At 46.0% G+C, this 21,406-nt stretch overlaps 1 protein-coding gene across 1 annotated transcript in view; it reads left to right on the forward strand.

Moving 5' to 3' along the window:
• The window catches only part of ACACA (acetyl-CoA carboxylase alpha), a 288,539-nt gene that overhangs the window by 244,265 nt on the left and 22,868 nt on the right, over window positions 1-21,406 (forward strand). Inside the window, 7 exon segments of the mRNA XM_010861548.1 lie at window positions 581-701; window positions 4,623-4,719; window positions 7,950-8,046; window positions 8,885-9,020; window positions 16,962-17,139; window positions 19,219-19,335; window positions 20,045-20,055. Coding sequence (XP_010859850.1) covers window positions 581-701; window positions 4,623-4,719; window positions 7,950-8,046; window positions 8,885-9,020; window positions 16,962-17,139; window positions 19,219-19,335; window positions 20,045-20,055 — 757 coding nt within the window.

Raw genomic sequence — 21,406 nt, forward strand, 5'->3', positions numbered from 1 at the left:
TGCCAGCACCGAAAGGCCCGGAGAACCCGGCCTTTTCACCACAGCTCACTGCCTCAGCATGTGGGACTCCTTTATGGGAGAAGGATTTTTTTCTTACAGAATATTCTCTAGAAGCTGTTGATTTCTTTTTTTTTTTTTTTTCTTAAAGCCATCTTTTGCCTCCTACCTTTCTTTAAAAACACCTTTGGATTTCAGGGGTCAGGCCCCCTTCTGATGATATCCAGCCAGGGAAGCCTTGAGTCCTGTCTGGGCTCAGACCCTAGCTTCTTAAGGCTTCATTCTCATTGTGGGGCTTTCCCCTTTGTCATCGGTGTCCACCCCTCTAGGGGACTTCCCAGAGAGCCTGGGCGCACTGAAGTCAAGAGTCCAATCGCCCCACTTTCTACCAGGCTTCCACGTGAGACTTGCGAGCTGTACCTGTTTCTCAGGGCCTGGCTCTCGATTGGGGTCCCTTCCAGCTGATGGATGAGACTAACGGGTGTGCTTCCGTATGTGGGTCCTGCTCTTTTTGTCTGTCACTGTTGCTGAGTTACGAGTTGTTCACTGACCGCTGTGCTCTTTCCCTCCCATCGCCTTCTAGAGTGTATACAGTTCAGTTCCTCTCCTGAATTCCAAGGATCCAATAGACAGAGTCATCGAGTTTGTGCCCACGAAGGCGCCGTATGACCCTCGGTGGATGCTGGCAGGCCGGCCTCACCCAAGTATGTGTATTTTAGAGGGTCCGTGGCACCCTGGCCCTCACGCTTTCAGTGTTCCCTTCCGTCACTAACCAATTCCTGCACAATAGCATGTGACAAAGAAAACAGAGCCCCGGAAGTACCTGGGAATGAGGGAAATCTGGAAAAACAACAGCTCTCTGAAGAAAAAGGTAGAAAATCCGTCAAGAACAAATGAAAAATGAATGAAATCAGCTCTTGAGTCAGTTCTAAGCACTGTAGTCATTAGTGCGTTTCTTCTCTTTATTCTGTTATTGGAGCCCTTATTACTTAATGGTCTCAAAAAACTTTAAAACAGTTAAATATAACCCATAAAGTCAAAGAGTGATAGGACCAGAATCTTCGAGCATCTAGCCTGTGTAAACAGAGACGTTTTATTTATTCTGTGGTCGTTTTTGAAGCTGTATTTCTTTATTCGGCTCTGTCGGGTCCTCGTTGCGGCGCGTGGGATCGCTCGTTGCGGTAAGTGGACTCTGTTAGTTATGGTACGTGGGTTTAGTTGCTCCGCAGCGTGGGGGATCTTCCCAGACCAGGGATTGAACCCAGGTCCCCTGCATCAGCAGGTGGCTTCATACCCACTGTGCCACCTGGGAAGTTACTGTCTTTCCCTGGTTGGAGGACAGAACTTTTAATTTGATAGCTATATTGAGTTAGAACAAGCCCTTCCTCTATATTTATCTAATATATCCCTCTGTTTTGGGGCTTATTTTATACCAAGCTTAAAAAGCAACAACAGGGGAAAAAAGAGGTCACTCCACTGAAGGCAAATGTACATTCCCGTTTGCTAGCCCTCTTGGCGATTTTAACAAACCTTATTTAGCAGGAAGTTCTTTCGTGAAGCCCCAAATCCTCCTGCTACATTTTGAATCTACCTTTTTAGGCTTTTTGGGAAAATGTTCTTTTTTGCATGTTTCTTTCAACTGTTCCCTCCCCCACCCCCCTACAAAGGGCTATATTTTAAAGAATGGAATGCAGAAGATAATTCCTTAAATTTAAAAGTCATTGTGACTTTGCTGAAAGAGAAAGAGGTATTCAGGGACTTCCCCGGCAGTCCCGTGGTTAAGGCTTTGCGCTTCCAGTGCAGGGCGCGTGAGTTGGATCCCTGGTTGGTGAACTAAGATCCGCCATGCCATGTTGTGCAGCCAAAGAGTTAAAAAAGAAAAAAATAATTCTTCCTAAGGAAAGCTTAGTAATCCTATGTGGGCACCCCCGGAAAAGCTAGGTGGGACTGTAAAGCACTTCCATATACACTATCTTATTTGGACTTTCTGTTTCTCAGAGATAAAATGAGATGACCGTTTTACAAGCTCAGAGAAGTTAAGTGATTTGGGCAAGGTCACACAGGTAATACTTAGGAGTTTGGCTTAATTCGGAAACCTAACTATAGACAGAAAAATCACCAGAGTAGGGTTGGCTTTTGGAGAAGGCAATGGCACCCCACTCCAGTGTTCTTGCCTGGAGAATCCCAGGGACAGGGGAGCCTGTTGGGCTGCCATCCGTGGGGTCGCACAGAGTCGGACACGACTGAAGCGACTCAGCAGCAGCAGCAGCAGCAGGGTTGACTTTAATTTAAAACCTTACCTGTTGTCATCAATGCCCTTTCTTGCTAATCTTAATAAAATTAAATAGTTTTTCTGACATAGAAGAATCATCATAGTAATCTTTGCCCTACCTCTCGTTTTTATACCAAAACTTATAATAAGAGCCATGAGCCTAAGATATCTTATCCGTCATAAAATGCAGGACTTTTCTGGGAGAAATCAGAACAAGACCTAGTGAGTGTTCTCCTAGGAATAATTTAGAGCCATGTTAAGTGGCTTCTAAGTTCTACTGATGAACTGAACATGACCTGCTGTTTGAGGGGGCCCAGTAAAGCCCACCTATAATACCTGTAGCCCTCCAATGACTCCCCTCCATCAACCAACATATTAGGCAGGAGGGGTTTTAAAGAAAAAATATTTCCACTTTGAAATGAATTCTGTAGTTCCAAATCATTATTATTGAAGTAAGAACCATAAAATGATCCAAGCATACAAGTTAAAATTTCAGTATCTTGGGCTTCCCTGGTGGCTCAGTGGTAAAGAATCCACCTTCCACTGCAGGGGACATGGGTTCAATCCCTGGTCTGGAATGATCCCACATGCCTCAGAGCAACCAGGCCCATGCACCACAACTGTTGAGCCTGTGCTCTAGATAGAGCCCAGGGAGCGGCAGCTAACGAGCCCACATGTCCTAGAGCGCATGCTCTGCAACAAGAGAGCAGCCCACACAGCAGTGAAGACCCAGCACAGCCAAAAATAAATAAATGGATAAAATTATTTTTTAACAAAACTTCGATAACCTGAGGCACTTAGAAGTTTGGTTTAGAACCCTCATCCTGAACCCTTTTTCAGGAGTTGAACAGGTGTGTGTGCATGTGTAGAGGGGCATTATCCTGGCTATTATTAATGAGAACCGCAGAATCAAATGAATTTGTGATAAACTAAGTTTTCTAGTTTGGGGATAATATTTTTTCATCAACTCCCTAGCAATTCATCCTGCTGTCTCTGTGCAGCTAACACTCGCTCCCAAATCGAGTGACTTCAGATTTTAATTTAGTGGAAGCGTTAAAGAAAGCAGATGATTCCCTGTGATAAGTTAAAGCAGATATCTTCTAGGTGAAAAGTTAAAGTCATTTATTAGAGGAGATAGTGCCACGATATTCTTCAAACTGACGCCCAACACGAGTCCAGAATCTAAACGATCAGCTTTGGGCTCACGATAGAGAGATAATTTTGAAATGGATGATCACATTTTACATGGGGGCCATAGAGGCAAGGGATGTAGAACACAGTAATTACAAGTTTAGTCTTGATAAAACACTCTCCATCCTGTTTAAGTCAGCAGAGGTTAGCTTGCTCGGATCTCCACTTTTAATTGGTTTTGGACTTGGGTTTTTAGGGGGCGGAGGGCCACGTTCAAATTAGAAGACTCACTGAGAAATGATGAGCTGAGAGGGCAGCTAGGAAACAGCTGTTTGCAGAGGCTTTGATGGGGCCTTGGTCAAACATGGAGACCTGTGGAACAGAAGTTGTTTCTCTTAAAGTAAGATGTTGACAGTCACTGTCTTGCCAGTGAAGGAAATCCCGTGCACAAGGGAGGGTAATGCCATTAAGTGTAGAATCAGACCCTCCTGTTTCTGATACCTTTTAAGAGTATATGGGCATGGCCCTTTCTTTTAGTAGGACTGTCCTGGTCAGCGGTAAATAAAGCAAGTGTATCTTTTCTAGCAGAGAAGCTCTTCCCCAAATTGGGGTCCTCATCTGATCATTAATATTGATACGTATCATTTCCCTATCTTCATATTTCCACTGAAAGAAAATCAGTGGAATCAAATTTTAAAATATTACCTGTAATAATTTAATCCTATTTCCCCCCTTCAAATGCAGAGCATGACTATTACACGAATACAGTTTGTGCTATAATGATATAACAACAGCAAACAAAAGGAAATCAGTGGAGTCAAAATTGTAAGCTAAGTTTTGAAGTAGAGATAGACATTTTGAAAACATCTTTAATGACTCGGCTGCCTTTTGACAAATGTTTGTGGTGTTTTGCGAAAGATGCCAGGTTATTTATTTAAAAGCACGCAAACTCTGCTAGCTGAACCCCATCGTTTAACAATAAATGATGCTTTCGCTGATAAATGATTCTTTTTATTCAGACTAGCAAATGAAATAGGAGATGAGGTCTGAAGGCAGATGAACGTTGAGCTGCCTAATGTTTCCATCTACTATAATATGTTTAAAAACAACAACAGACGCCCCCAAATAACCCCTCAGATCCACCCTTCCATTCGCCAGTTCTGGTGTATTTTGAATGAACTGATCATCTTTATTTTCTGTTTCCTTGCTTTCCCTTCTGTAGCCCAGAAAGGTCAGTGGTTGAGTGGATTTTTTGACTATGGCTCTTTCTCAGAGATCATGCAACCGTGGGCACAGACTGTGGTGGTTGGCAGAGCCAGGTAAGACCCCTTTTGTTTTGGAAGCAACGAGATGAGGTGGTTAGATAGCATCACCGACTCAGTGGACATGAATTTGAGCACACTCCAGAACGTAGTGAAGGACCGAGGAGCCTGGTGAGCTACTGTCCATGGGGTTGCAGAAAGCTGGACAGGAGTTAGTGACTGAACAACAGCAGCAATAGCAAAGGGCTATATAGGTTTTTACCATCAATGCTCTCTTTGGCTAAATTTTCTAAGAGTACTGGATTGTAGTCATGCCTGAGGCTGCCTGACTGGAGCCCTGGTTTCCAGTGGTCATTCAGCATGTAACTCCAGCGACGCGTTTAATCTGAAGTCTGGTTTTGACGACATTTCCTTTTCATAATGCCACAAGCAAAGCTCTCTGGGGCCGTAAAGCCCAACCACAATAGCCATAGCTCACCAGAGACACCCCCCACTATGACCTTCAAAAAACATTTTCTTTTCAAAGTAGGTTCCCAGTGAATCAGACTCATCTACTTCTCTATGTGACCCCCCTGAAAGATCGGTGTAACCGGAAGAAGTTCCTTCAGGGCATCGAGATTATTCTAGTAACAAATGCACTAGACTGGCTTATCATCAGATTTGAATTACAAAAAAAAAAAAAAAGAGTTGACCTGAAACAGGAGTAAAATAAGCTGGAATAGTTTGCAGGAATACCTCTATTTTTCAAGTGGGGAATCGAAGTTTCTATTAAATTTTAATACCCACTCTAAGAAGCGCTTCACTCAACAGCGAGCCCTGCACGGAATAATCTGCGCCGCTTGCTGTAACGAGCACCTGCCAAGGCTGATCTTAATCTGGCCCCGCGCCACGGAGACATGCCGCCCTGGGGACCCACATCTGGAGCTCACCTGCCTCTCGGGGGCAATCAGTTTCCCTTATCTTGGTGAAAAGTGGCACCTGCTCCAGATTCTCAAGCATGCCACGTCGGGGGGAGATTTAGATTCCAGCCTTGAAAATAATTCTAGGCTTTATGGTTGTTTCCGCCCAGCCGGTCAGCAGACCTCGTGCTGCCAGTGACAAGGGGCCATCAGATGGCAAATCCCACAGACGGGCTCTTCCCCTGTGGGTCTGAATAAGAGTCAGCCTGGAGTTGGCCCAAGCCACGGCTCCCAGGGACTAGTTCCCATTTTTTTCTGGCATCCCAGGCTTCTGCCTCACCACGGGCTTCCAAGTCCCAAGGAGGATTATTCTTTGTGTCTAGAGAAGTCCCACTGGGGAGAGAGCCCCCCTACTTGGGACCTATTGGTTTGCTATAGGGAGTCTTTGAAGGACACTGGGACCAACTTTTTGAGAAAGCATCTCTCAACTATACTCTGCTTCAGTTTTCCCCTCCGTAAAAAACATGCCTGATTTTAAGCCTCAGATAAACCAAACCTTTGTTAATGTCTTTAAGATCCTCCCGTGGGAAATAAGAGAATAATGCTTCCCACTTACGATGGGAAGAACAGGGCTTGTTCCACGAGCAAGATCAGTCAAGCTTGGCTTCGGTTAGCTCTGCCATTGTTTATTGCAACACTCACCCTGACTCTCTTTCTTTCCATCTGATGAGTTCTGGGCTTCTCACTCCAAACCACACACACATGCTCACAAGTATATAAAACACAAATGGAGCCAGCTTCTTTCTAAAGCAATGGCATTTCGAGAAATAAATATAAATGTATTCTTCTGGGATTGTTACTGTAAGTGCTGCCAAAACTCATCTTTGGTATGTATGTTTGGAATATGTGTGCTATTGGCTGTAAATTGTCTTTTATTATTCCATGGCACCTTGTCCAGGGACACACTATAAAACAAGATGTAGCATCTTCATGTGCTAGCCTGATAAAATTTATATGAAGTATAATAGAAAACAGAAGTTGTTCTGAGCTGTTTTCAAGTTCAATAAATAACTGTAATACTCGGATAAAGATGTTCTTTATTAGGTCACATGGGCCCTAATATATAAGTTATAAGTTACCGATTTAGGGTGGCTTTTGCAATTACAAGTTTCCAGTTGGATTGTTAATCATTGTGAACAGAAATATTTCTGAACCCTCCTGTGTACCTGCCGCTCGTTGTCTGGTTGTCTAGAGGGCTTTTGGTTCTGATTCAGTGCAGGCAAGTGACAAGGGGGTGGGTGGTCCCCACTCTGGCCCCTGTCAGGCGTCTTGTGATGACAGGAATCCATCTCCAATAGCCAGTGTGACAACCAAAGAGCATCCTCCACGGAAAAAACTTTGTTATGGAGATGCCGTGGGGAATGAGAGACTATAACCCGCTCCAGCCCCAACCCCAAGGAATGCAGCTCAGAAGGTGAAGATTGAATCACTTTTTCCAGAGTGAGGACTCACCCTGTACCTTGCAGACTTGCTCGCACTCACCCACTTTCTCTCTGCCTTCCTGATTTTTACTAGGAAATCTTTATGAGGACCACGTGTGGGAGGGTGTCACGAAGTACAGGTGCAGGGGCTTTGAGCCCCTGAAGAACTTTTTTTTAATTAACAGAGCATGGAGATTAAATATATCCTTCCAATATAGATCACCTGTTCCACCAAGGTTACTTCTGAAGGTTATCCCTGGCCCCTCGCTCTTTTCCAATGGAAGAGGAAGTTGAGGGCTTGTTTAACCACCTCCCGACATTTGGTGTATATCTTTCATCATCCTACAACATGCCTGCAGACTCCCCATCCATATGCCCGATGGTGAGACCTACTCTCCCGTCACGTCTTACCTGGAACCCCGTTATTAGTAGTCCATAGACAACGACAGCTCTGTTACAGTGGAGTTTCAGGTTACCACCACCTGTCCAACCATTCCCCTCCATCTTTACCAAAGACCTGCTGTGAACTGAGCAATTTCACCTATTACAGTGATTGAAAATGTGTGTGTGTGCGTGCACATGTGTGCACACATGCCCACGTGCACAAGATCTCATACACGTACTAGGCTGTTGAGTCTTAATGAAGGGGCTTCCCTGGTACAAGCCTTGGTTTAAATCTGTCCTGTGCTGGGGAACAGGCGTGACTCTGAGGGTGCTTTCCTTCCAATTTACCGTATTTACCAAATCTGTAAAGTAATATTTTACCCCAGGAAGAGTCCGATTTCCCCCGACTCTACATTTGTCTCCACTTCCCCCTCCACCAAGGTGTTGACGTAGGATTGGAAAATAATTGACTAGCTGTAACGATGACATCCACCAGGCCCTCACACGGCTCGTTTTTTATCAGGCTAGGAGGAATACCCGTGGGAGTAGTTGCCGTAGAAACCCGAACAGTGGAGCTGAGCATCCCGGCTGATCCTGCAAACCTGGATTCTGAAGCCAAGGTAGGTCACCTCTAGTACCCTGAGTGCCCATGCCTGGGGCTCTCTTTTCCCCGCTGAGGAGCCGTGGATATACTGGGAGCATTGCGAACCACCAGTTTTACAGGCAGGACAGTCAGCAGCCTTGAATGAGTCTAGACCATCACGTGCTTACTTTTAAGATGACTCGGAATCCACCACAAGCTAAATTCTTAGGTCTTTACAGTGGTCTTACGGATGCTAGAAAAAAGTCTCCTTTTGTGGAAAACGTGGTCTTGCCGGAAGACGGCTGAGGTGATGCTGCGGGCTCACTGGTCCTGGGTTCTCCAAGCACATGCGTGGCAGAGCTGCTTCTGGAACTGATAAGGGTGCCTGCCCTCAACGCCAGACGTGAATGCCGCAGTCTGGATTAGGTTTTCACAGCCTCCCTAGGGGTTATGCAGTGGGGGCCCGTGGGTGCCGCTGACTAAGCGGAGGAGGGAAGCTGCACCAGGCACAGAGGTGGCCGCACGTGGAGACTAAGGGGGCTTGCTGGGGTTGTATAGTCAGGTCACCTCAGGTGGCCCTAGGAAGCATTGATCAAGAATGCCTCAGGTCCCGTCCTTCCCTTGGAAGCAGTAAGGTTCCCCCCTTGGGGCTAAGGGCTGTGGTGGAATCAAGGCTGAAAAAGAGGCATATTTAACAAAGTCCAAGAGCCAGGATCCTTTCTTCTTTTTTATTTGAAGGATGCTGATCTTGATGAACAACTTTGGTTTAATTTTTTTTTTTCTAGTTTTTAACAGTAAAACCTCACCTTCTTGAAGAGATTCCCCCTTCAAGCTGTGTCATTATTTGTGTCTTTCTCTTTGGCTTTTCCCAACAGATTATCCAGCAGGCTGGCCAGGTTTGGTTCCCAGACTCCGCGTTTAAGACGTATCAGGCCATTAAGGACTTCAACCGTGAAGGGCTGCCTCTGATGGTCTTTGCCAACTGGAGAGGCTTCTCCGGTGGGATGAAAGGTGACTGGTCCGGCCCTGGGCTGGAGGGTGGGACCAGTGCCCCTGAACCCTGCAGCAGAGGTGGCAAGTGTTCATATCACACAGAGCTTCCGGGTGTCCTGAGCACATCACCCTAGGCTTTGGGGGGTTGCTGCTGCTGCTGCGTCGCTTCAGTCGTGTCCAACTCTGTTTGACCCCATAGACGGCAGCCCACCAGGCTCCTCTGTCCCTGGGATTCTCCAGGCAAGAACACTGGAGTGGGTTGCCATTTCCTTCTCCAATGCATGAAAGTGAAAAGTGAAAGTGAATTCGCTCAGTCGTGTCCGACTCTTCGTGACCCGATGGACTATAGCCTACCAGGCTCCTCTGTCCATGGGATTTTTCAGGCAAGAGTACTGGAGTGGGGTGCCACTGCCTTCTCCTTGGGGGGTTACGCTCTGAGATACCTTCCGAGTTGTAACTTGAATGGGAAAATTCATTTTTAACTGCTCCATACAAAGTTTCAGAACCATCTACTAGGGTTATCTAGGTGAACCGCCGTTGGAGGTTTAGTGAGCAGTGGACTTTCTGATGGTCCTGAGTCGTGCTAAGTCCTTATGCCTCTTTTGTGGCCATTCTCTTTGTTGGTGTTACTCTTTAATGCTCTACCCCGACTAAGATAGATACTGAAATTAGCCCTCATCAGGAGAAAATGAACAAATTCGATACCAGAGGGTGTTGTCGGTGGCAATCTGTGCTGTGTTTTATGATGATCTGACAGCAGCCGCGGGCCTGTGACTCCAGCGCATTAGACCATGATTAGGAAGGCCCTGCTTCGTGCCCGAATTGCGATTACCGAGACTCCTGTGTGCGGGGCCACCATGGACGATTCTGGCAAACGTACTCTCCCTCCCAGCGTCGCGAAGCTTTGTCTCCAGTGGCTAGAGGTTCACGGCTGTGTGGAAGCCAGAGAGGACTGACTCAGGGCGAGCTCAAGAGTGGATTAGGGGAGGAGAGGGAGGGGGGAGTCGATCCTGTGAAGTGAATAGCGTGATCCAAGGGAAGGCAGAGAATATGTGAGGGAACGAACTCAATAAAGCACCCAGAGTAGCTTGGGGCAGGAGCATCTCTTGCCTTTGAGGGAAGAAAAGCCCGGAGAAGTTATCCTCTTTCAGATCATCAGCTGTGTGTGGAGGGAGTGAGAGCCTTCTGCCAACATCTTTCCCTTCCTCAGCCAGGAAAACCCCTGCACAGATGGCCAGCCTCCCTACCCAAATGTAGACAGCCAGGGCAATTTTTGTGGGGTTTTTTTGTTTTGTTTTATTTTAGTAGAAAAGGCCCCCTTTGTCCACGTTTACCGGAGAACTGCCCCATCTTGCACTTTGTTTGGGGAGACTTGGACTATACATGCAAGTTAGTGTTTGCATACATTCCTATTCAAGGTGAATTATTTTTTGACCAAGATAATAAATCAGTGGAACCACCATGAGATACTGAGAGTCTAGGTTAAACAAGTCAATCGTACACGTTTTTATTGAGTTCCTACGTGCAGGGAGCTAGCTATGCTGCTTCAGAGAAAACAAAAATAAGTCAGGAAAGTCATTGCCTGCAGGAGTCAAGAAAAATGTCCTGTGCAGAAAGTTAAACCCATGATGTATAAATAAAATATCGCAGTGTTCAAAGGAGAATGATGCTGTATAGGGGGGTGGGGGTGGGGAGGTAGCTGAAATCCCTTTCGTTTATTTTTTTGTTTGTTTTCATTTCTATGGCCATGCCCCATGGCATGTGGGATCTCAGTCCCCTGACTAGGGATCAAATCCATGCCCCCCTGCTTTGGAAGCCCAGGGTCCTAGCCATTGGACTGCCAGGGAAGTCTCTGAATCCCTTTCCTGTATGTATGTTTGAGATTCATCAGATTTCCCTTGATCCCAGGCCCCTTGGCTGTAAGATTTACATTAAAAGTCGCTTCCCAGGTAGCACTAGTGGTAAAGAACCCGCCTGCCAGTGCAGGAGACACAAAAGATGCAGGTTTGATCCCTGGGTTGGGAAGATCCCCTGGATAGGGAAATGGCAACCCATTCCAGTATTCTTGCCTGGAAAATCCCGTGGACAAAGGACCCTGGCAGACTTCAGTCCATGGGTTCGCAAAGAGTTGGACATGACTGAGCAAAAGAAAAAAAAAAAAACTTCAAGACTTGGAAGAGAATACAAATGCTATTCCTCCTTAGCTACCTCTTTTCTAGGAAACCATGAAAAATTCACTCACCCTGACATTACTTAGGAGTAAGTCAGCCTAGCTACTCTGTCCCAACAAATTTAGGGCTCAGAAGTTTGCGATGTGCTGCTTGTAGGGGAAGCTTAATTCTCCTGCACATTTGGCTCTGCCCCAGATTGGCTGCTCGCCCTGTAACCATAAGAGCAACAACAATTAAGATTCATTGAGCTCTTTTCACCAGAAACCGCACTCACCATTTTACATGCATTATCTTACGTAATCGTCACAACAAGCCCCTCTAAGGGGTGAGTTATATTATTATCCACAATTTACATAAATTGAGACTTTAGGTTAAGTAAATTTCCCAAGATCGTTTAGCTAAGAAATGAGAACACAGATCCATTTTACTTCCTGCAACACAGTTTAGAGCCACGAGCCAGAACAAGACCTCCTATACTATCCCAAGAATAGAACATCTGGGTTCCTGAGAAAGTATAATTGTCCACCTACCTCCCCTCTGCTTTGGGATGATTGTGACAAGAAACTGCAAGAACTCAGAAAATGAGTTACAGTTTTTTTATTGTAAAATATACATAACATAATGTTTGTCATATTAACCATTTGTAAATGTATAATTTGTCAGCATTAAATACACTTGCAATGTTGTGTAACCATCACTCTTCTCTATGCCCCAAACTTTTTCATCATCCCTGACATAAAACTCTATACCCATTAAATAGAACCTCCCCATCCCCACCCCCATCCCTAATCAAAAATGAATTATTAGCCTGATATGGAACAAGATCAGCTGTGTTGTCTGAATTTGTGGTGCTGCTGCATTCATTTACACATCGCTTAAGACAAATAAGCTTTGGGGAAGATAGAGAGGAATGTGGCAGTGGGAGGGGAGGAACAGCCTCCCCCCTCATATTTACATACAGGTCAGGATGTTTCCTACATATTATCTCATGTAAAGGGACCAAAGCTGAGAGTCATTCCATATCCCTTGGGGAGATGTTTGCAGTTTGGGTTTCAATACTGGCTGGGGATTATGCAGGGAGGGAAAATAAACAATTATGCCATCCCTGAGTGCACACAAACACACAGCCAGGAGCCGACTGCACTGTGGGTAAAATGACTCCAAAATTGTGTGTAATGAGTAGGAAAAGATTAGAGACAGCTCTTGCTATGCTGAAAATTGACATTAGTGGAGGGGGGAAAAAAAAACTCTTTACTAGTCGGCCTAGGAGGTCTAATTCGAGCAGTAAAAATATAAATAAATAAATAAAAGCATGTCAAGATGGTATTGGTGCTTTTTCTCCCAATGAGCTCTATCTGGCCGGAAGGCTATTCAGCATAATGCAAAATTAAATTATAAAAACTGGCTGAATATTTAGATGGAAGAGCCATTTGGAAGCAGTTTATTTAGACGAACCGGCAATGACCCACAACAGGGAGACATCAAGCGTGAAATTTACTAGAAATTAGCACTAGGGTCCCAGCCTCAGCATGAATAGCTTGATAGGATGCAAATCCCAGTGATATTAAGCTGCCTCACTGCTGGTGCTACAGGGTCACTCTCAGTCGGCTTTTCATGTTATACTTATTATTTTTTCCCAGGACAGGTTATAAATAACAATAAAAAAAAACACATTTATTGAAAACTTTAACTGGAATGAAAGTCTATTTTAAAGTCTCTGATTACTTGGATGTTGAAATACCACGTCAGCCAGCCATAATGAACTCATAAGAGACGTGATGTGTCTGTAGCCCATGTATGCCTGACGTTTACCTTCAGCTCCTAAGATAATCTCGCCCCAAGCCAATGAGATCTGTCTCGGTTTTGAAAGAGTGGGGCGCTGCGGAAGCACCCTCCCACCCTCCTCTCTTGTTTGGTACATGTGGCCACCGAGGAGTATCCCCGTTGGGTCACAATGAAGGCCCCAGACAGGGTTGGTGCCGGGGTGCCGAGAACACCCTGGGAAGGCTGCGTGATCACCATTGATGCAGATGGGTTTTGCCCAGAACACTTAGAAATCCACAGGCTCCCGCCTCTCCGAGGAGGAACCTATCAGTATTTTCCATTCCCGTTGCTTTTCTCAGCTCCGAGAGTTGACAGTCAGCATATGCATCGCTTTGCAGTTCCCCAGACTGATGTCTAGCCGAAACCCTTGGGGATCCCCTTCCCCTGCTGCTTCTGGCTGTGCTTTTGCTCTGCCTCTGAAATATGAAGGGATTTCAAACAAATGTGATTCAGATCGTTGCTAAGCGCTTCAACCTGCCTTACAGAAATGTCTGGTTTGGGGCAGCTGGGACCCAGTACAAGCATGTTGTGTGTAGAGTTTGTGCGTGTGTTTATTATATTCTAACAGCCTTTGTTGCTTTCTGCGTGTTTTGATGGTTTGGATTGGCGGGGGTGGGGGTTGAGGGGGCTGTTGATGGTCCAGGTTAGATGGGGGCATTGTTTTCCGTCCCAAACTTGTCAGGTTCAGTGAAGCTTGATGCTTCTTTTCTGCTCACGGTCTTGGAGGCCTGAAGATAATTGTTTGGCAGTCAGATCCAAGCCCAGCACAAAGCTGCTAGTACAAGTTCTGCTATCTCCGAACAGAATCGAAAGTCCAGGCAAAATTCAGAAATACTCATTTATTCATGTCTCTCTTCAGGCTTTCATTTGACTCAGCTGTTGCAGCAGATCCAGGACAGCAGATTATTTTGGTTTCATGCTCTTTTCTTGAATTAACAGTGGTGGGCTAAGAATGTAGCAGTAAAGGGACTTCCCCGGTGGTCCATTGGTTAAGACTTCGTCTCCCAAAGCAGGCGGTGTGGGTTCTATCCCTGGTTGGGAAGCTAAGGTCCTACATGCCTCGTGGCCAAAAAACCAAAACATAAAATAGAAGCAATATTGTAACACATTCATTAAAGACTCAAAAAATAGTCCACATCAAAAAATCTTTTTAAAAACTCTTTAAAAAAAAAAAAAAGAATGTAGTAGTAGAATGTGGACTTACAAGAGCCAGAAAGATCTGGGTTCAGAGTCTCAACTCTGCCTCTTACTTGCTTAAGCTCAGTTTACTCACCTGTCACTTGGGTTCAAGAAGAAGCAGAGTTTCCTGATGATTGATTCATACGTGTGTGTACTTGCAGTCATGCTCCTGATTCATACGTGTGTGTACTTGCAGTCATGCTCCTGATTCATACGTGTGTGTACATGCAGTCATGCTCCTGGTTCATACGTGTGTGTACATGCAGTCATGCTTCCTGGTATACAGTAAGCTAGTGTGAAGATAAAAAGAGGGACCAAAGTCCATTTCCCAAAAATAAAATGCACGCATACTCAGCTTTATCCCAAACAATTTGCTTATGCGCAAAATCAAGGTTTTTTAAATTATACACGGGAAGTAGATTTTGAATAAAGTCCTCTCCTTTTTTGGGAGCCGGATCTGTTCATCACAGTACAGAGCTGGATTTCGATATAGACACATCTTTAACAGAGCCAACTTCTCTAGCAGGCCAGTGGTTAATAGTTTGCTTTCCCATGCAAAAGGATGCAGGTTTGATCCCTGTTTGTGAAACTAATATCCCATATGCCTCACAGGCCAAAAACCAGAACATAAACAACAGAAGCGATATTGTACCAAATTCAGTGAAGACTTAAAACACCCAAACCCAACAGAAGTGAGCGAAGAGGCTGGAAACGCAGTCATTTACCTCTTAACTTACTTTTTGTTTTTCACATGGAACGATTGTTTTGTGCCATTTCCTTTTGTTCCACTTGGTCATTTTATCTCCGCTTCCCATTTCTTCTCCGCGTGTGATACCACTGAGGGCCACTCCTTTCTGTTACTCAGTTTCTGAGACTATACTCTTGGCAGCGCTGAAAAATGTACTGCTAATTACACAATTATTTTATTATGTAGCTCTGGTTGAAATATCCACTAAAGAATTAATTTAGTTAAAATAATTTGAACTGAGCAATTATTTTCATAACCACGGAATTAGCGTAAAGCGCTTAAAGTCCTTTATTCCCTGCTCTTCATACAGCAGTTGTGTAATTAGCAGTAAATTTTTTGGATCTTTGCTTTCCTCCCAAAGGAATAAATGTCTTTGTTCTGATCATATATACAGAGTGTATGACCATTCACATTCCACACAGAATGGGGAGTTTTTCCTGGGGCAATTTCTGAACTGGGGGGATTCCTTCACAGACCAGCCAGCCAGGTTGGAGCAGTGGAGAGAGGCGCACTTCCCTCCACAGGTCCCTCGTGCTCACTGATGATTCATATAGAGAGAAGGCCGTTTTTACTTTGGAGAAGGTAGCAGTTTAATTTGCCAGTAACTACAATGAAAGCAATTTCTCTTTGGTCTGCTCTTAAGTTCCTGAAAAAAATCCTTCTTTGCTTTGGCTTTCCAGACTGATTTATTCCAAATTGAGATCCTCTCTTTGATAGGAAAGTTTGAACTCAGTTGAACCTGCTATTTGGTGTTTCAAAGGATCCATTGTGGTTCCACTGAAATACTCATTAAACATCTGGAATCATAAACCTAAAACTTTAGCAGTGTTTAGACTTCAGTGAGCTAGGAAATGGGGAAAAGCCATAAATTATTGGGAAATAAATAACAGATCCCGGATCCTGCTTTCCAAGGACTGCCTCTATTTTCACACCAGGGGTCCCTTTTCTTCAGGCTGCTTCTGGCCTTGGCTGGGTGGGGGGGTGGGGGTGAGGGGTGTTACAGCACATGCTCTTTTGCAGAATAAAGAGGTGGTTCCTCTTTTCCTGTGGTTGTGTGATATTTCCAATAAATACATATGCATTTAAAATTTTTTCTCTCATTGATACCCTGATAAAAATGCAGCTGATAATTTTTTCTTTCTCACTGTGTTTTTTGCAAAGCATGCATGTACTCGTTCATTTATTCAGCACACACTTACTGAGCACTATGTTCCAGGCACTGGCCAGGACCCTGGGGATGCAAAGATGGAAGATGCAGTTTTTTGGAGATAAAATATTTGAAGGATCCAGTTTCATTAGCTGTGCATTCGGAGGGCTTATCATATGCTAAGTATCATGAGAAGAATTGAAAAGAGCTGAATAGTTCCTTCAGAAAACTTAATGTAGTGAGAGAGATCACATATTGACATGAAAAATACTCAACACTGGTAGAGCGAGTGTGAATTAATGCGGTGAGACCTGAGTACAGAAATTCAGGGGAGATGTAAAATGGAGATGCAGCCCACAGGGCCTGCACCCTGTATCTCACGAAAGACAGTGCACCTTTTTTTTTTTTAAGATGTATTTGTTTTCGTTTTGGCTGTGCTGGGTCTCCGTCACTGCGCAGGCTTTCTCTGGCCGCGGCCAGCAGGGGCTCCTCTTCGTTGTGTTGCTTGGGCTTCTTGTTGCGGTAACTTCTCTTGTTGTGGAGCACAGGCTTAGCAGTTGCGGCACACGGGCATAGTTGCCCTGCGCATATGGAATCCTCCTGGACCAGGGGTCGAACCTGTGTCCCCCTGCATGGGCAGGCGGATTCTTAACCCGTAGACCACCAGGGACACCCAGACAGTGCACAGCTGGCGTGCTTTGGAAGATCGCCTGGGGTCTTAAACAGGACACAGCTGGGGACACTGGCCGCTTTAGTCTCCAGGACCTGGGGTGGCTGCACCGCAGACCTGTCACCTCTGGCCACGAGTGCCTTATTTCTCCGTGTACCGTGACGGGAGCAGTGTTTGGAAGCACCGCTTCATGGTCTTTGATTTGTCTCTTTCTCCCCAGATATGTACGACCAGGTGCTGAAGTTCGGCGCTTACATCGTGGACGGCTTACGGGAGTGCTCGCAGCCCGTGATGGTCTACATCCCGCCTCAGGCCGAGCTCCGAGGCGGCTCCTGGGTGGTGATTGACCCCACCATCAACCCGCGGCACATGGAGATGTATGCGGACCGCGAGAGCAGGTAGTGCTCCTTCCTTGCTTCCTCTCGCTGCCCCTGGGGAGCCTCCCGCTGTCGGGTGTCCTCCGGAGAGCCTGTCTAACCGAGGGGCCTTTATCTGACTCAGACTGTCCCCAGAGGGCTCCAGGGTCACAAAGCTAGGCTTTCTAGGTAGCATCCGCCAGCACGAGAAGGGAGCCAGGCTGGAGTCAGACTTTCCCATGTGATCCCCCACCCTCGATTCTTTTACCGTGAAATCCTCCATCCGGGCCCTCCAACTTGAGAGACTGTCTCCTATTGGTTGTTCACATCGACCTATTCAGTGTCTCTTTTTTTAAGATTTTTTTTCTTAATATGGACCATTTTTAAAGTCTCCTTTGAATTTGTGACAGTATTGCTTCTATTTCATGTTTTGGTTTTTTGGCCATGAGGCGTGTGGAATCCTAGCTCCCCGACTAGGAATCGAACCCACACTCCCTGCATTGGAAGGAGAAATCTCAACCACTGGACCGCCAGGGAAGTCCCTCACTATCTCCTTCTTAGGTGTGTGGCAGAGGTGGCTTACAGCGAGGTGGGGCAGAAGCACTGAGCTGTTAGTCTGGAGTCCTGGAGTCTTCACCAGACCCTGCCGCAGGCTAGAGGGAAATCGGAGCGGTTCTCACTCTCCCTGAGCTGCTTCCCCTTGTCTGTGGGATGAACTGGATGACCATTGAGGTGCTTCACGGCACCCACGTTCTGTGGTTCCAACCCAAGCTTCTCCCCCAGGGCAGTGCCTCCCTCGAGGCTTGGACAGCAGTGTTCGCAGCTCGCAGAGAACTGCAGTGAAAACCCCAAGCTTCTGTTAGGCATCGGCGCCTGAAACAAAATGGACCAAATCCAACTTCCTTTCATGATCTGTTTTCAGCCTTTTCATAATTTTACATCATATTTCCTTGACATTTTCCACGCCAGTCCCTATATCCAGTCATTTTGTTAGAGCACCTACGTCTCCCCTTTCCCCCAAATTTCAGCCTCTTATTTCAATAGCTGCTTAAGAGAATCCAGTGGTTTTATTGTCAAATCGCTGTGCTAACGTTCTATACTTAAGGACTGACCTTTAAGTCCCAGCTTAGCCTCTGATCTGATACCAGGCTATACACATATACACATACACATATCAACCGGTGAATGTGTTAGTCGCTCAGTCGTGTCTGACTCTTTCGACCCCATGGACTGTAGCCTGCCAGGCTCCTCTGTCCATGGAATTTTCCAGGCAAGAAGAGTGGCGTGGGGTGCCACTTTCTACTCCAGGGGATGTTCCCCACCCAGGCATCGAACCCACGTCTCTTGCATTGCTGCATCGGCAGATTCTTTACCACAGGCGCCACCTAGGAAGTCACTGTGTGTGTGTGTGTATATATATATATATTCTTTTTTTTTTTTTAATAAAACCTTCTACACGTCAAAAATTATATATATGTAAAACAATATACATATGTATATTATTTTTTTAACGTGTAGAAGGTTTTTTTAAAAGAAAGGTGTTTAGGGTGAACTTCCTGGTAATAGAACGTCATCAGTATGTACTGGAAGTGACCCTGAAGCCCCTCAGCCTGTCATTTCCATGGCGGCAGGCTGACCGTTTCCTCCCCAGCTTGGCCTGGCCCTGTAAGCCCGAGTGCAAACAGCAGGCTGCCGTGCGTGCGTGGGACTGGTCGGCACCCACTCCCCTCGTTGCACAGCATGCATGATGGAGATTGTCCAACTGTCACTGCACCTACATCAACACTTTTTTTTTTTCTTTTTCTGGAAAATGTGACTTCTTTCACCCTTCTCACCTGTAGATGGTGGAACCTGTATCTTCTCCCTTTGAGATGGAAGTAGACTGATGTCATAATGAGAATGAATTTATTTGCTTTCTGCCAGGCCTCTCTCGCAGCCCACTTAGACTCTCTGGTGCCTGCTCTTCCCCTCCGGGGTTACTTGTGTGAACCGTGGGTGGGCAGAACCATAGCGAAGCTATTTCCTGGTCCACAGACAGTAACCGGCCTCTCTCTGTGTTGTCTCCTTTCATTAAAGTGTCTCTATTTCTGTTTTGTCTCCCTTCTTTTCTCTCTGATCCAGGGGATCCGTTCTGGAGCCGGAAGGAACAGTCGAAATCAAATTCCGCAGAAAGGATCTGGTGAAAACCATGCGTCGGGTGGACCCAGTCTACATCCACTTGGCTGAGCGATTGGGTATGTCTGCTTGTCCTCCTGGCAAGTCAATGAGCCGTTCAGCTGATTTGTAATGAGTGCATTCATAGGCCAGGGGAAGAGGTACTGAAGCATTTGATCAAATTCATGATAATCTTTATTTACTGTCCTCTCTATGGTAAGAACCTTGGTAGAATGAAACAGTGTGTGTAATAGGAGGGGAAGTGGGCCCTAAACAGGCAAAAGTCACCCGATTTTCCTTCTGATATTTCCTTACAGTTCAAGCAGCCCACCTTTCTAGGCTTGTGGATGTCCTTGTCCAGAACGGTTAGTGGTACACTGCTGTTGGGGGCAGGCCGGCCAGGCAGAAAGCATGGTCAGCCTAAGTATCCTGTTCCTGCTCGTCTCTCTGGACGAGCCCGCCTCATTGCTGAGGGATGTAAGAGTCCGTGTCATGGGATGGGAAAGCCACAGCCTTGCCCAGCGGCACGCTAGGGCCATCCCGAGCTGGAGAAGTGGAAGCAGAGAGCGCGCACTGTGCATGTACAGAAGAGGCCAGGCCGCAGTGCCCCGGGAGCATCTGTGCTCCGCGCATCCAGCTTTTACCGGGTTGCTCACTTGTTTCCGGGGCTTTTGGAAGGCTCTTGCGATTGGAACACTGGACTACACTGTGGGAGCCCTGTGTTGAGTCCAGAGCCTGAAAGAGTTTCCGAGTCTCTTAAAACACTGATTTTCTGCCCAGGTCTCCCACTGAGACCTTTGCTGTGTTAGTAAAAGATCATGACTTGAGGTTCTTTTGTTTGTTGGTTTGGTTTGATTTTGTTTTTTTCTAAAGGAACAGAGAGATTGTCTTTAAAAGGTAGTGAAATCCAGTGAATGGAAGACGTAGAACAAGAGGTGCTAGCTCTTTATGTTCCAAGTAACAGTTTAATTAGTGAAGTGCCATTGGTGAGCCCTCTACACCCGCCCCATCGAGAGACACAGAAGCTGCTGGGTGTGTGCCTGTCCTCACTCTGGAGCCCTGAGCCATGCACGAGCGTGTGTGCTCAGTCGCATCCGACTCTGGGCAACCCCACGAACGCAGCCCTCCAGGCTCCTCTGCCCATGGGGCTTTCCAGAGTGTTTGCTGTACACAGCGACTCGGGCTACCATAAACCCTGTTCGTGTCCCATTGTTTGCCGTTAGGAAACAACTGCCAATAGCTCTCACCCAGCACAGCCTGATCCTTTTATAGGATCTGCACACAGACAACAAGAAATTGGCCAGGTTTCTAAAATCTATTGCCACCCAGAATTGTTGAGGTGGTTTTTCCTCCCCCCCACCTTTCTTCTCCAAACAGGATAATTAACTTCTGACCAACCCCATACACTTTAATTAAAGTAACTGCAGCTCAAGTGCAAGTTCCTCGCAACTGTACACAGAGAGAGCTCTAAAAGCTTCAGCCACCGATAAGCATCTCACTAAGATGCTCATAATTGCTCCCAGCATCCGGCGATCGTTGCTGCAGTTTTTACCCCTCATTCCGTACAAAGGCAGCAACGCCACAATTGCAGGACACTGCGAATTACATAATTTTCTCTCTCTTTACTTTTCTTTTTTCCTTCTTTTTTTTTTTTGCTGGTTTTCTTTCTGGCCAATTTAAAATTTGTCAAAGTCGGTCTTCTTCTGGATCACTGCCCTTTGATATTTCGCGCACTCCATTTGCCACAAACAAGCCGCAGGGCCGCAGTTCATGCTGACTCCAGCAGAAGCAGAGAGAGCTCCATTTATCTTACACTGCCTGCTGAATTCCTCCTCATTAACTGGGGGTTCACTGCCTCTTTTTAACCCCCCAATGGCTGTGATCATCCCTTCAGAGCAACTGGGTGGTAGGCAGAGGGATCCTCTCTGACATCTGTTTGCAGAGAGGCTGGAGGGTGAGGGGTGTGGGGCTGAAGCTTCCTTCTCTGGGAGGCAAGTGACATCGCTCCCACCTTCACCCAGCACCTTTCAACTTTTGAAACGTGGGAAGGGGAAGAGGAGGAGCTTCCCAAGTGATGGCCATTTAATCATTTGTTACAAATCATCTCATTATCAATTTCCAATCCACGGTGAAGAAAACCAGATTTATTTAACCT

The sequence above is a fragment of the Bison bison genome, unplaced genomic scaffold (genome assembly GCF_000754665.1).
Source record: "Bison bison bison isolate TAMUID 2011002044 unplaced genomic scaffold, Bison_UMD1.0 scf7180017864472, whole genome shotgun sequence".
Lineage (NCBI taxonomy): Eukaryota > Metazoa > Chordata > Mammalia > Artiodactyla > Bovidae > Bison > Bison bison.